General features: G+C 43.1%; 1 protein-coding gene across 8 annotated transcripts in view; it reads right to left on the bottom strand.

Moving 5' to 3' along the window:
• The window catches only part of PDCD1LG2 (programmed cell death 1 ligand 2), a 111,637-nt gene that overhangs the window by 52,376 nt on the left and 46,224 nt on the right, over positions 1-13,037 (bottom strand). For 7 of the 8 annotated variants that reach the window (XM_045042446.1, XM_023242193.2, XM_045042448.1 and 4 more), the window contains 2 exon segments: positions 10,858-10,992; positions 5,507-5,556 (listed from right to left, as the gene is read on the bottom strand). In XM_045042446.1, coding sequence (XP_044898381.1) covers positions 5,507-5,556; positions 10,858-10,992 — 185 coding nt within the window. 8 annotated transcript variants of the gene reach the window in all.

Raw genomic sequence — 13,037 nt, forward strand, 5'->3', positions numbered from 1 at the left:
AAAATTGTGCAAATGTTTTATCTCACTAATAACTCGAAAATGCAAATTAAAGTAATGATGACGTACAGTTTTCAATTTCTAAATTAGCAAAATTTAAAAACGATAATACCCAGCATTGGAACAAACACAACGATGAAACTACATCTTTCATATATTGCTAGTATGAGTTGGTACACCTTTTTAGAGGGCAATTCAGCAATATATTCTGAGAGCCTTAAAAATGTCTATAGCTTTACTTCAGTAATTTTACATCTTAGATTTTACCTTATGGTAATAATCGGAGCTGCACATGAAGATATGTGTATAAGATTATTAATTGTGATGATATTTATTTGTTTACTCACTTATTTATTTATTGTAAGCTTGTTTGTTTTGAGAAACAAAGAGAGAGAGTAGGGGAGGGGAGAGAGGGAGAGAGAGAGAATCCCAAGCAGCACAGAGCCCCACACAAGGCTCGAACTCATGAATCATGAGATCATGACTGGAACTAAAATCAAGGGTCAGACTCCCAACTTACTGAGCCACCCAGGTGCCCCTAATTGTGACACTATTTAAATAACAAAGACATAAAACAACTCTGAGGTAGATACTAAAGGTAGAGCAACAGAGAATTAGGTAAGTCCTAATCCACATATACAATAAAATATCAAAGCCATTAATTATATTTTTAGCACATGGGTAATACTAATGACATAAAATTAAGTTAAAGAAAACTATATCAAGCTATATATACTATAATTTAATTTTATAAAATTTAAATACAGAAAAACATTAGAAATTACAGCACTATTAAATATTAACCACGGTAATCTGTGTGCAATGGATTTTTTTTTCATTTTTGCTCAGAAAAAAAATATGTAATTTAAAAAAAAAATTTTTTTTTCAATGTTTATTTATTTTTGGGACATAGAGAGACAGAGCATGAACGGGGGAGGGGCAGAGAGAGAGAGAGAGACACAGAATCGGAAACAGGCTCCAGGCTCTGAGCCATCAGCCCAGAGCCTGACGCAGGGCTCGAACTCAGGGACCGCGAGATCGTGACCTGGCTGAAGTCGGACGCTTAACCGACTGCGCCACCCAGGCGCCCCAGTAATTTTTAAAAAGTTCTAGGGGCACCCGGGTGGCTCAATCGATTGAGCATCTGACTTAGGCTCAGGTCATGATCTCACAGTTCGTGGGTTCGAGCCCCACATCAGGCTCTATGCTGACAGCTCAGAGCCTGGAACCTGCTTTGTATTCTGTGTGTGTCTCTCTCTCTGCCCCTCCCCTGCTCACGCTCTGTCTCTGTCTCTCAAAATAAAATTAAACATTAAAAAAATTTTTTTTAGTTGTAAAAGTTGTATTATTTATTTTTGAGCTGGCCAACACAATTAAAATTAAGCAAGATTCATCTTTTAGTAGTAAGATAAATTAGGTCAAAATCAGTCAATTTTTATATTTATTGCAGAATAAACTATAAGAAGCACAGACAAATGGATAGTAAGACAGACAAGTCATTTCCAAACCCTTCAGTTTAATTTTATCAAGTACTTTTGGTGACAGGGTTGTTTTTCCCCTTCCAGATTTACTCAACTATTCATTATTTCAAAACACATAAAGTGCAGGATTCTGATACCACACATGTCCTTTTTTTGTTGAAAGAGGCAGTGAGCTGAGGAGAAACAACCCTGTGAAATAAATAGAAAACCCTAAATAGTGAGTCTGCAGGCACTGGGGTGGCAGGTTCATGGATGAACAGGTTTTAGACAGAGCCCTGGCCTCTCAGACAACTCTGTGACCAGAGAATAGTCACATACTTCTATTTTTTGAGGCTCAGGAAGGTCTGACAAATTCACTTACTCCAGCCAAGACTGCCTCCCTCATGTGGTGGTGCATGTGATGGTTAGTTTTCTGTGTCCATTTGGTTAAACTATCGTACCCTGTTGTTTGATCAAATGTTAGTCTAGATGTTGCTGTAAAGACGTTTTGTAGATGTGATGAATGCCTGTCATCAGTTGACTTTAAATAAAGCAAATTTCAGGGTGCCTGGGTGGCTCAGTCAGTTAAGCGTCTGGCTTCGGTTCAGGTCATGTGCTCACTGTTTGTGAGTTTGAGCCCCACATCAGGCTCTGTGCTGACAGCTGGGAGCCTGGAGCCTGTTTCATATTCTGTGTCTCCCACTCTCTCTGCCCCTCCCCCACTCATGCTCTGTCTCTGTCTCTCTCAAATATGAATAAATGTTAAAAAATTTTTTTTAATTAAAAAAAATAAAGCATATTGCCTTCTCAGAATGTGGGTGGGTCTCATTCAATCAGTTGAAGAGCAACAAATGAGGTTTCCCAGAGAAGAAGGAATTCTGCCTCAGACTGTAGCATAGACATCTCACCTGAGTTCCCAGCCTACTGACCTACTCTACAGATTTTGGATTCCAAATTTCAACTCCTACCTGAACTTCTTCCAGCCCCCAAGTCTGCCCTATAGATTTCATACTTGCCAGTGTCCCAGTGGTTCTGTTTCTCTGGAGAAGATTCAAGTGCCCCTTGGTGGATCTTACCTTAGATTGTGTAGCTCACAGAAAAACTGGAGTCTAAATCTCTTGAATTCTAGTCATGACCTCTTCTTTATAAAAATTAACATTTCAGGCATACAACAAACTAGGAGAATAATATCGTCACCATCGGCATCCCCACCACCCAGTTTAAGAGGTTAAATTTGGTTGTTTTCGTACTTTCACTTCACATGACTGTTTCCATAAACACTACATAGAGGTTGTTTGCAGTTTTTAAACTCTATAATTGCCCACACATTGTCTCTATCTTTCTTCTGTGTATCTTTTCTCCCCAAATTATATTTTTCAGATTTATCCATCTCAAAAATACATCTATTTTTTGTGCTTTCATTTTAGTTGTTTATATTTCCTATTCCCCTGTATTTCTGATTTGTTGCTATCGTAAATAAAAGTACCAGGAACATTCCTGTGTGAGCCCTCTTTGATGTATATCTAAATGGTCCTGACCTCTTTACATCACACCACATATTTAAGTGCCAGGGAGGGGTGAGGAAGAGAGAAGAGAAGCATCATTCTTTCACCTCCTTGACTCTCCCGCCCCAGGTTAGAAGGCACAATGGATGACTATATGTTACTGGTTGGGGGGAAAGAGAAGAGAATTCGTCTTCCTTCCTTCCTTCCTTCCTTCCTTCCTTCCTTCCTTCCTTCCCTCCCTCCCTCCCTCCTTCCCTCCCATCTTTCCTCTTTTTGTTGTTTTTTGTTTTCCAAGTAGGTTTCACCCACAGAATGGGGCCCAATGCAGGGCTTGAACTCACCACCCTGAGGTCAACATTGAGCTGAGACCATAAGTTGGATGTTTAACCAACTGAGCCACCCAGGCACTCCAGTCTAATTTCTTTAATTTGACTTTTGACCAAGATATTTACTTTACTTTGAATTTCACCTACCATTTAAAAAAGAGTATGAGGTTTTTCTGCTTACGAGGAGATGTATTGTTTAAAAATGGCTGTGATACCCTGTTAATCCAAAAAAGTCCCTCTATTAACCATGTGCTACTCAGGCCATAGGACGAGACATGCAGAATGGCCGCAAGCCTTTGAGCCTCCCTCAATTCCTCACATACATGGTTTTGCCTTCATTACTCAGATTCTAACCCCTTTTCTGACAATACTTTCTCTCTAGGGGACAGGTTGCAACTAGTCCCTCATAGGTTCAATTAGCCTATGGACATATTTTATTTGGTTTGTTTGGTATTTGAAATACTTCCAGCAAGCATTTAATAACTAGGACACTTTATAGAAAAACCTGGATTTCATCTTCTCCAACAATGTTAGCCTAGTGCTAAATTCACAGGAATATGCCCTCCAGTTGGTCACCATCCCCTATCTGGTTATAGTGTGCCCTTCTTTCTCATTTCAATACTTGCCTGGCCGTCTGGGCATCTGAGTTTACCTTACCACCTCTGCTCTCAAACCAACTGTTCTGTGGCTCTACAGCAGACACCCTTTTTCTCTTTCTTCCTTATGCTGAGCAGTTGAAGGAGACGCTTATACAAAGACTCAGAGCTCATGAAGCACAAATACTGAGGTCTCTCCCGTGGAAACCCACATGTAGACCAAGTATCCCAGTCTATCGGACTATAGGAGTTTTGTTTCTCAAGAAACAGATGTTTCAGTTAGGACTGCCAGTAATAATCTGAAACCTTTCTGAGTTAAGAATATCTCATTGTTGATTCAGAGCAATTCAGCACAACTAGACCTTAAGTATAGTCCAGACCTAAACTGCCTTTGTTCCTTGTTCTGTGCCCAGGGATGAATATTGCAGTAATGGGATGTGCTTTCACGAATGGCTTTCAGGGATGTGGTAGGAGGGAGCAGGGCCCAATGTCATTCCTGTCAGTCATATTTTGTGCTTCTGAGCTGCCAGGCACTGACCCTGGTGTTGAAGGTTTTTTAGAGTTGTTTTCACAGTTGGCGCCTCTGGAATTTTACAGACACATTCAACAGAACTCTAAAATGACCAGTTCTGGGGCGCCTGGGTGGCGCAGTTGGTTAAGCGTCCGACTTCAGCCAGGTCACGATCTCGCGATCTCGCAGTCCGTGAGTTCGAGCCCCGCGTCAGGCTCTGGGCTGATGGCTCGGAGCCTGGAGCCTGTTTCCGATTCTGTGTCTCCCTCTCTCTCTGCCCCTCCCCCGTTCACGCTCTGTCTCTCTCTGTCCCAAAAATAAATAAAAACATTGAAAAATAAATAAATAAATAAAATGACCAGTTCTGAATATTTCAAGTAGCTGATAGCAAAGTTATTTACAAATTTCTATGAGTTGCCTATGATTTTGGCAAACTCATGAGCTCGTGCGTCACACCATGTGATCCCCAGATTTCAAAAGGAAAGGTGGTTTTCCTAAGAAAGCTAGAAATACCCATTGTGCAAGAGGACCCAGGTCTGGTCCCCAAAACACCACTTCCCCAGGGTCTAAGCATTTCATCCAACCAGGCTGAATGATTTTTAGCAACCCCAATTCTCCTGACCTCCATATCATATCCTTTCCCACAAATTCCAGCTCCAAGCCTGTCAGCCTCATGAAGAGACTTCTATTCCCCCAACTTTGACTCACAGCCCCCAACGATGTACTTAACAACAGTTGCAAAAACATGAGTTGTTGATTGGTTCAGATTTGAGTATCTTCCCTTGCTGTTAAGTGTTAAACGTGTTTCTAAGCATGTGGGCCCTGATGTCCTGTGCAGATTCCCGGTAATGCATAGGAATACAGACAGACCAAAGAGTACACAACTATTCTGTGGCAGCACAGCAGACACCTTTTTTTTCCTCCAAGAGAGGTGTGGAACAACCTAAGGTCACAGTACCAACGGGCAGAAATGCCACTGAACAGGAAGATTCTGTGCAGGCTGAAACTATTCTGTTGCCCTTTTGTGCATTCCGAGAACAGGGCTTATTTCTTAATTTAAGCTAGGAGAAGAAAAGACGTGAAAGAGATAAGGTAAGTCACGACTACTTACAGCTCTGTTCACTTCCCTCCTTACTGTGGTGACCGATCTTTTGGTTGTGTCTGAAAAAGAGAAATCCCAGGGACAGGATAAGATTACTGAGAAAAGTGTTCTGTTTATAGGCTAACAGATGGCAGAATGAAAAGTTAATCCAAATAAATCACATGTAGAGGCCAAATGCCTACTGTGGCTTGAGACATCAGGCTGAACAACAGATAAGGGAAAACTGTACCCTTAGGCAAAAACCATGAACAAAATAGTAGCTCTACTTTCCATTCTTTTCTCAGCCCCTGGTCACCAGGCACTCAAAGGCTGAGGGACTCTTAATTTGGGTATTCAGCCCCAGGAAACGTCTGGCTTCAGAATTCTCTTTCCCTGTTCTGCTTTGCTCTTGACTGTCACTCCCTTCTGGTCTGCCCTACATGAAGCAAAAGGGCTGATCAATTGATTTATACTAAGGTGTACATGACCGATATTGTTCCAGAGGAACTCGGGGCAGAAGCACAAGTTCACATAACAGGATGTTGTTCACCACTGTTTCCCTGGTTTCACCTCTTTTTCAACCCTTGATGTCACGTGTTCCCTGTCCCAGCTCTGATTTCCTTCTAGAGCTTGATGCCCGGGTTTCTAAACCCTGTGCATCCCTAATTCTGCTTTTGCTCTGTACACTAGATTTTTAGCAACCGCCTCATGACAATACCACCCTTGGCCTGGACTTTGAGGGCCTTTATCCAGCACTGAAGTCTCCCCGAAGAGGAGTTACATTTGAAAGGAGCCTAAGAGTTAACCCATAGAAATTGCCCATGAATGATGGAGTTTCAGTCCGGTCCTCTCTAACGCTTGAGAAAGTGCTGCCATCCTGTAGACCCTCCTTAACCATCAGACAACATATTTGGTCTTTGGTTTAAATCCCCGTAAAGTTCCAGCTCAGTCTTTTAGGGCAGTGCCATTCAAAGTGCAGAGTCCATGGGCTGGGGCTGATGGGCGAACTATTTGTTACCAGCCCACAATGGGACAATTACCGAGATTTAGTATAACACTTAGCAACTTCTATAGTAATCCTTTTACTGTGTTTTTTTCGGATCATATTTATTGACATGTCAGAGGTTTATTGAATCCAGTAAAAACTGGGCTTATGGTTGTATGTCTTTGTTCTTTTTATTTTACTTTTTAGTAATTAAGTTTTAGTATATATTGCAAAAGCATTGATGCTAACATATTGGAAATGTAAACACAAATGGTTCCTTATAACAGAAAGTTTGAGAAATATTATTCTTATGAGCTGCAGGCCTGTTCTAGAGATCTGGTCTCTTTATAGCTGGTGCTTCCTCCTGGATTCTGTTCTTGACTTTGCCATTGGCACAGCCAATGATCAAGCCATTCAATTATTTTGGGTTGAGACTCTCTCCTTCCATTGCCCAACATAATACTATCCAGATTGAGTCAGTTTTTATTATTTTGCAACAAGAAGGCCATACAGCATCAGACAGACTTATGTTCAAACCCCAGCTATTTGACTTTAAGAATACTTTTGAAGCTTCAGTTTCTTCATGTGCAGTGTAGACACTACTCCTTGCCTCAAGAAGTTTTTGTAAAATTAACTGAAAAGAAGTTTGTAAAGGGTCTAGCCCAGTGCTGTCCAAAGAGGGACATATTTTGCTGTCTGCAAAGAGGGAAATATTGCATATCTGCTCTGTCCAATAGCCTCTAGCCCCACATGGCTATTGACCACTAACAATATTGAGCACTTAAAACATGACCAAGGAATTGAATTTTTATTTAATTTAAATTTGAATAACCACATACGGCTATTATATTATACAGAGCAAGTTAGCATGGATACCTGCGTATAGTAGGTTCAATGTGTAAAATTTTATTGAACATCTATCTACATGTGCCAGGCAAAGTTTCAGACACTGGGCATTTATTGGTAAATAAGAGAAACACAGCCCCCGCAGTCATGAAACTTAAAGACCAACAGATGAGGCAGAACTTTACATTACTTTTGCAACAGAAGTTGCCAGCTCCTTCTCTAGAACACAGTGAGTCACCTGGAGCCCCGCACTGTTGAGGGCTCCTCTCAGGTAGAGATGGTAAACAGAACCTTCTGTGGACTGGCCACAGCTGCCCTCCCTGTACAGCGTGGTGTGCAGAGCTGGTCGCTGAGTCATAGATGGGCAAGTCCGTTTAGGAGCCAATGAGCTTTCTGGGCAGAGAGGGACTAAGAGAGCCACCCCTTTACTTGACTCTCTCTGATAGACTGAGAAGTTCAGGACAGCAATGGCTTGAAGAGGAACTCAAGAGAAGGGAGTTAGGACTGGCATCCCAGACTCAACATAAAGACCTCGGCCAGAAGAAGCTGGCTGGGCACAGCTCTGGGGAAAGCGGGAAGCCCCTTCTGCCTCATCAGCCCTTGAGGGTCCTGCTTCGGGAACCACGGAAGCACACATGAGGGGGGCCAGGAAAGTGTCAGCTTGGGTCACTCTGGTCTTTGTGGGGATCTGGACCAGCAAGGCTGCCTTTGCACGGTCGATGGAGACCCCCAGAGGGAATAAAAAGAGCTCAAAACCAGGGCCCTCAGGGGAACCGCCCTGGCTCCCCAGGAGCCTCCCTGTCTGTTTGGAAGCAGCAGCCCTGTGGGCTAAGTTGGCCTTGTGACAGTATGTTGGAGGTGGGGAAGTCCATGCTGTAAGGGGGAGACATTGGATGTCTAAGACAGGCAGGTGGGTGCTTGAGGAATTAGTTGGAAAATTAAAAGGGACGCAATTGAGTTTGTGGCCCAAGGTATTGAAACAGGTCCTAGACGTATAACTGTGTGCTGAGGGTGCTGGAAGGAGAAGTAGGTACCGGAAGCATCTCACAAGGGGATGTCCTGTAATGGGTGTGGTGAGGGGGGCAGAATCTGGAGAAGCTTGAAGAAGTAGTAGCTTCACCAAGTTTTAAGGGATGACACCAAGTCAGGTGGACAGGGAGAAGAAAATACTTTAAGAGGACCGCGTGCTACATGAGAAAACTCAGATCTGAAGGGGTGGGGAGGCACTGAGGACTTAGGACCCTCACATGGCTAGAGCTTAGAGAACGAGGGTGATGGTGTCTCAGGAAAAAGCCAGAATTGTGAGCCACACCACTCAGGGCATGTTGGGACTTCGCCTAGGGAGCAGTGGGAAGCCATGGGCGAGGTCTGATCATGGAGACGTGTAGACTTGAGAATGTGAAAGCCTGTTCTGGCTAGAAGCGAAAATAGACCCATACTGCAGGTGGCAAAAATGGGTGCAGGGAGACAAGTTGGGAGGGTTCTGTTCCAGTCCAGGTGAACCTCAGTAGTGGCAGTGAGGTTGGGTCAATAAGCGGTAAAACGCTCATTCTCATGTCGCTTCCCATTTTACAGATAGAAAAAGCCATCTCAAGGAAGTTAGGTAATTCGTACAAGATCATAGAGCCAATAAATGGCAGCTTCAGGTCCCAACCTAGCCTTCTGACTCTGGTTTAAAGCTCTATTTACAGGGTCAGCCATTCTCAACCTTCTTTCATGACACATGCAAGGCACATAGATGTGTGTGCGTGTGTGTCCATGTGCCTCCCATGAAGGAAAGCAGATCCCAGCGCATGTGAGTTTGGGTATGGCGTTGTATTATACAGGCAGTCATGATTTCACTCTGGCTCATTACAAACAAATAAGGAACCATTTGCAAATTTACTCTCTCAACTCTTATTAGCAACAAATGTCTCCCACCACAGTCGGTACCCAAGCCTTGCACCTAGTGTGGAACTACTGATAGCCTCACTCACTCTTGAGACTGGGGTGAAGGATAAGGGAAAGACTTTTTTCTGCTCTACCTTTCAGTGTGACCCCATTTCATTCTCCCAGACAGGGTAAGGACAGAAAACTCTGTTGCTCATTTCTCAGGTGACTAAGTTCTCAGGTCGCAGGCCTAGAACTTTGGTATAGACCTGTTCCTGAGGGGTGTGTATGGGGGAGGTGAAAGAAGAAAGACAGAAGATTAAATTCTAATGAGGGGCATCTGTCATGGCTCTCTGAGGTCATAGATTTGTGGAAGTGATTCTGTTTGGGGTATCTGGGCAGCTCAGTCAGTCAAGCATCTGACTCTTGATTTTGGCTCAGGTTATGATCCCAGGGTCGTGGGATCAAGACTCCTGTCAGGCTCTGTGCTAAGGGGGAGCTTGCTTGAAATTAACTCTCTCTCTCTCTCTCTCTGCTCCCCCTTCCCCAAATAAAATGTTTAAAGAAAAAAAGAAGTGATTCTGTTTAAAGTTCTGTCAGAGAAGACACTATAATTCCTCCTTTATGGTGAAATGCCCTTCCTCTCCATTTCTATCATTTCTTTCTCTTTTTCTTTTTCTCTTCTTCCTCTTCTCCTTCCTCCCTTCTTCCTTCTTCCTTCTTCCTCAACCTCCACTCCCCTTTCTTTTGAAAATAGTTCCTTGGGTTCTATAGTAGAGAGTTTTGTGGTTAGCACCCAAGTTAACGCATACATAGGGCAGTGGACAAATAGAGCATGATAGTATTTTGAGACAGATGAGAATACAGAGGTTAGACTGTAAATGTAGCATAACAAACACCAAAAAGCCTCCCAATTCTCAAATAATGGCCACCCCCAATTCCTGTTGGATTATTCCCAGATGTCATTTCCTTTTCTATAAACAAGGCCACGTGTAGACCTTGGGAGGAACTTACTGGGTGCTGACAAAGGAGCAGTTTAGTAAACCAGAAGACAAGTCTGAAGATATTCTGGCCAGGGTTCAAAGGTTACATGACAGGAGTAGGTGGGTGAGAATAGGATAGGCTGAGGAGGGACTCCAGGGGAGCCACTGAAAGACATTAGGGAGTCATCAAAACAGGTGGTTTTCCTGCCCGCAAATGGCCTCACACACTTCTCTTCTTTCGTTACCAACCAAGGGATTCAGATTCCTAGGGGTTGGGGAGGGCTTAGCCCAGCTGACGCCCAGAATGTGGAAAGAGGGGGAGAGAACTGAAGGAATCCTCAGAAGTGATCTTGGCATCCTCCTGCCCGTGAACTCTGACCACATAGTTGTCTGCATTACCAAAATGACACTGATCTCATGAGGCTAATGACTCTTCTTGGCTCAAAGAACAAAGCAAACTATTTCAGCATAGGAACAAAACATTCCTTTAAAAATATTCCGTATGAGGATTTCAGCTCACTGAAGAAGACTAGGGCCATTTTCTTCTGGGGAAAAAATCATCAGGATGAGCCCAAAGGGATTCATAAGCCCTGAGGAGATTGGTATGAAACTAGGGAGCTGTAGACTCCTGGGGCCAAGCAGAACCCCACATTGCAGACACCCAGTCCACTTGGTTACCATGAATAAAACTCACTTACCCTTTCTAAAATAAAGCTTTTGGAAGAGCTGTTTCCTTAGGGCTGTCATCGTAGCTATGAAAATCAAAGCAATGATGAAGGAAGGGATGAAAACAGGAAGCAGCCAATTTGAAGGGATCTTGGGTTCTAGGTCACCTGGATGAAAAAAAAAAACAAAAAAAACACCAAAATCCCATTACATGGGAACTTAGAGATAGACCAACAAGTTGACCATCTGAGGAGGTTATAACCAGGTACTGTTCTGTGTATCCTGCAGGTACTAGTTCATCTACTTCTCACGACCATCCTATGTGGCAGGCTTTGCTATGACCCTCATTTTACCAGTGAAGAAAGGGAGGTCCAGAGTGTCTGGGAAATGTTTCCAAAGTTGCACTGTAAGAGACAGAGCTGAGATATAATCCAGGCTGTCTGGTTCCAGATTCTATGGTTTTCATCATTCTCATCCATCTACTGCGTCTGTCTATCTATCTATCTATCTATCTATCTATCTATCTATCTATCTATCTATCATCATCTCTTTCTTTCCAGTAGGATGGTCTCTCAACCCAAACATGTATTCCCCCTCCACTGTCAAGCATTCACAGTGTTTAGAATCTATACCACTAGTCAATCAATTTCAAGGGTTAACAGGGATCCTTTTGGGGAAAAAAGTATAATATTGTAGATAGTGTTAACATACAAAATCCAGACATTCATACCTTAGTGTGAATTACTACAGCGTGTCCTTTTCCTTGTCTCAGCTAATCACTGAGGACTGGCACTGAGGAAAAGGTGAGTTTACTGGAGAGGCGGGTGAGAAAAGCAATTTTGGAGACAGGGGAAGGCCTTGTAAAGGAGAGTTCTGAGTATCTAGAAGTTAGAATAAGGGTTCCAGACTGACAGTGAGGAAGAACTGGAGGGGGCTTCACAATGGGGAGAAAGAAGCATACCCAAGGTAAGCTGTGCCCTTTCCAAAAGCCTGAATTTTGCCCCATGGAGTAACTACTGCAGAATAAACATAACACTGTGGTCCAGGAGAAACCTGGCAAGAGTGCTCAGGAGGAAAGGCTCAATCCTGCCAACTGCCTTCCCTCTCCCCCATCTCAGTGCCATCTGAGAATCACAGATTGTTTTAGTTGAGAAGGGATTGGACATCATCTAATCTGAGCCCCTCATTTTAGAGTTCAGGAAGTAAGGCTCAGAAATGCTAAAAAATCTATCTGAGGTTATCAATGCCAAATAAGTGGCAAAGCCAGGATTGCAAGCCCAGATTGGTTTAATCAAATCCCCATCCCCGCAGATATTTGTCTTTATTGAAATCAGTGTGGTGAACATTAAGGAAGAAAGGATTCAGAAGCCTGGCTCAGGCACACATTGGATAGCTTGTACTAATTACAACAGCTCTTTTACTTTTAGGAAGTGCTTATTAAGTACCACTGCAGTAGCACTGTAAGTCAAGGGGCCCTGAGACCTTCAGTGTCCCCACAACAGGAGAAGTCCTTACCTCAGTGACTCTTTACAAACCCTTGTCCTCTGAAGGTTCCTTCACAGTCCCTTCTGCATACAGAAGCTCTACTCATCCCTCAAGACTTTCTAACAATGAACATCAGTCTGCTTAGACTGTAAGTATTTGGAGAACAAAGACTTCACCTCAGTCATCTCTGAATCCCCTATAGAGCCAAGTGCCAGCTACATGAAAGAGGTCAAAAAGGATTTGTTGGGCCGAGTTAATCACTGTCTACCTAGTCTACCTAGCCCGATCCTCCCTGTCCTTATTTACCTTGTGGGAGACTGATGCTTACCCCTGAAATCCATTCTCTCTTTTCCCCGAGTATGAGGTCATTAGCTGGACACATGGCTTCTCAAGACTACATTTTGGAGCCTCCCCTGCAGTTAGATGTGGGCCAGCCATGTAAACTTAGTTCAAGTCATGGGTCTTCTGAGCCTTGGCCTTAAAACATTGGATAAGTCTTCCACCATTCTTTTTCCTTTCTGACTTTCCTTTCTGACTCTTTCCTTTTTGATGTGGCAGTGACCCAGCTTTGAAAATTCAACAGAGAAAACATTTTAGAGAACGGCAAGCAACAAGATGGAAAGAACCTGGATCACTGAATAACTTTATGGAATATAGATACTTACCTGTTCTGAATTACCTAAGAGAGAAATAGACTTCTATCCTGTTTGAGTCACATTTTGAGGTC

This window comes from Felis catus, chromosome D4 (genome assembly GCF_018350175.1).
Source record: "Felis catus isolate Fca126 chromosome D4, F.catus_Fca126_mat1.0, whole genome shotgun sequence".
Lineage (NCBI taxonomy): Eukaryota > Metazoa > Chordata > Mammalia > Carnivora > Felidae > Felis > Felis catus.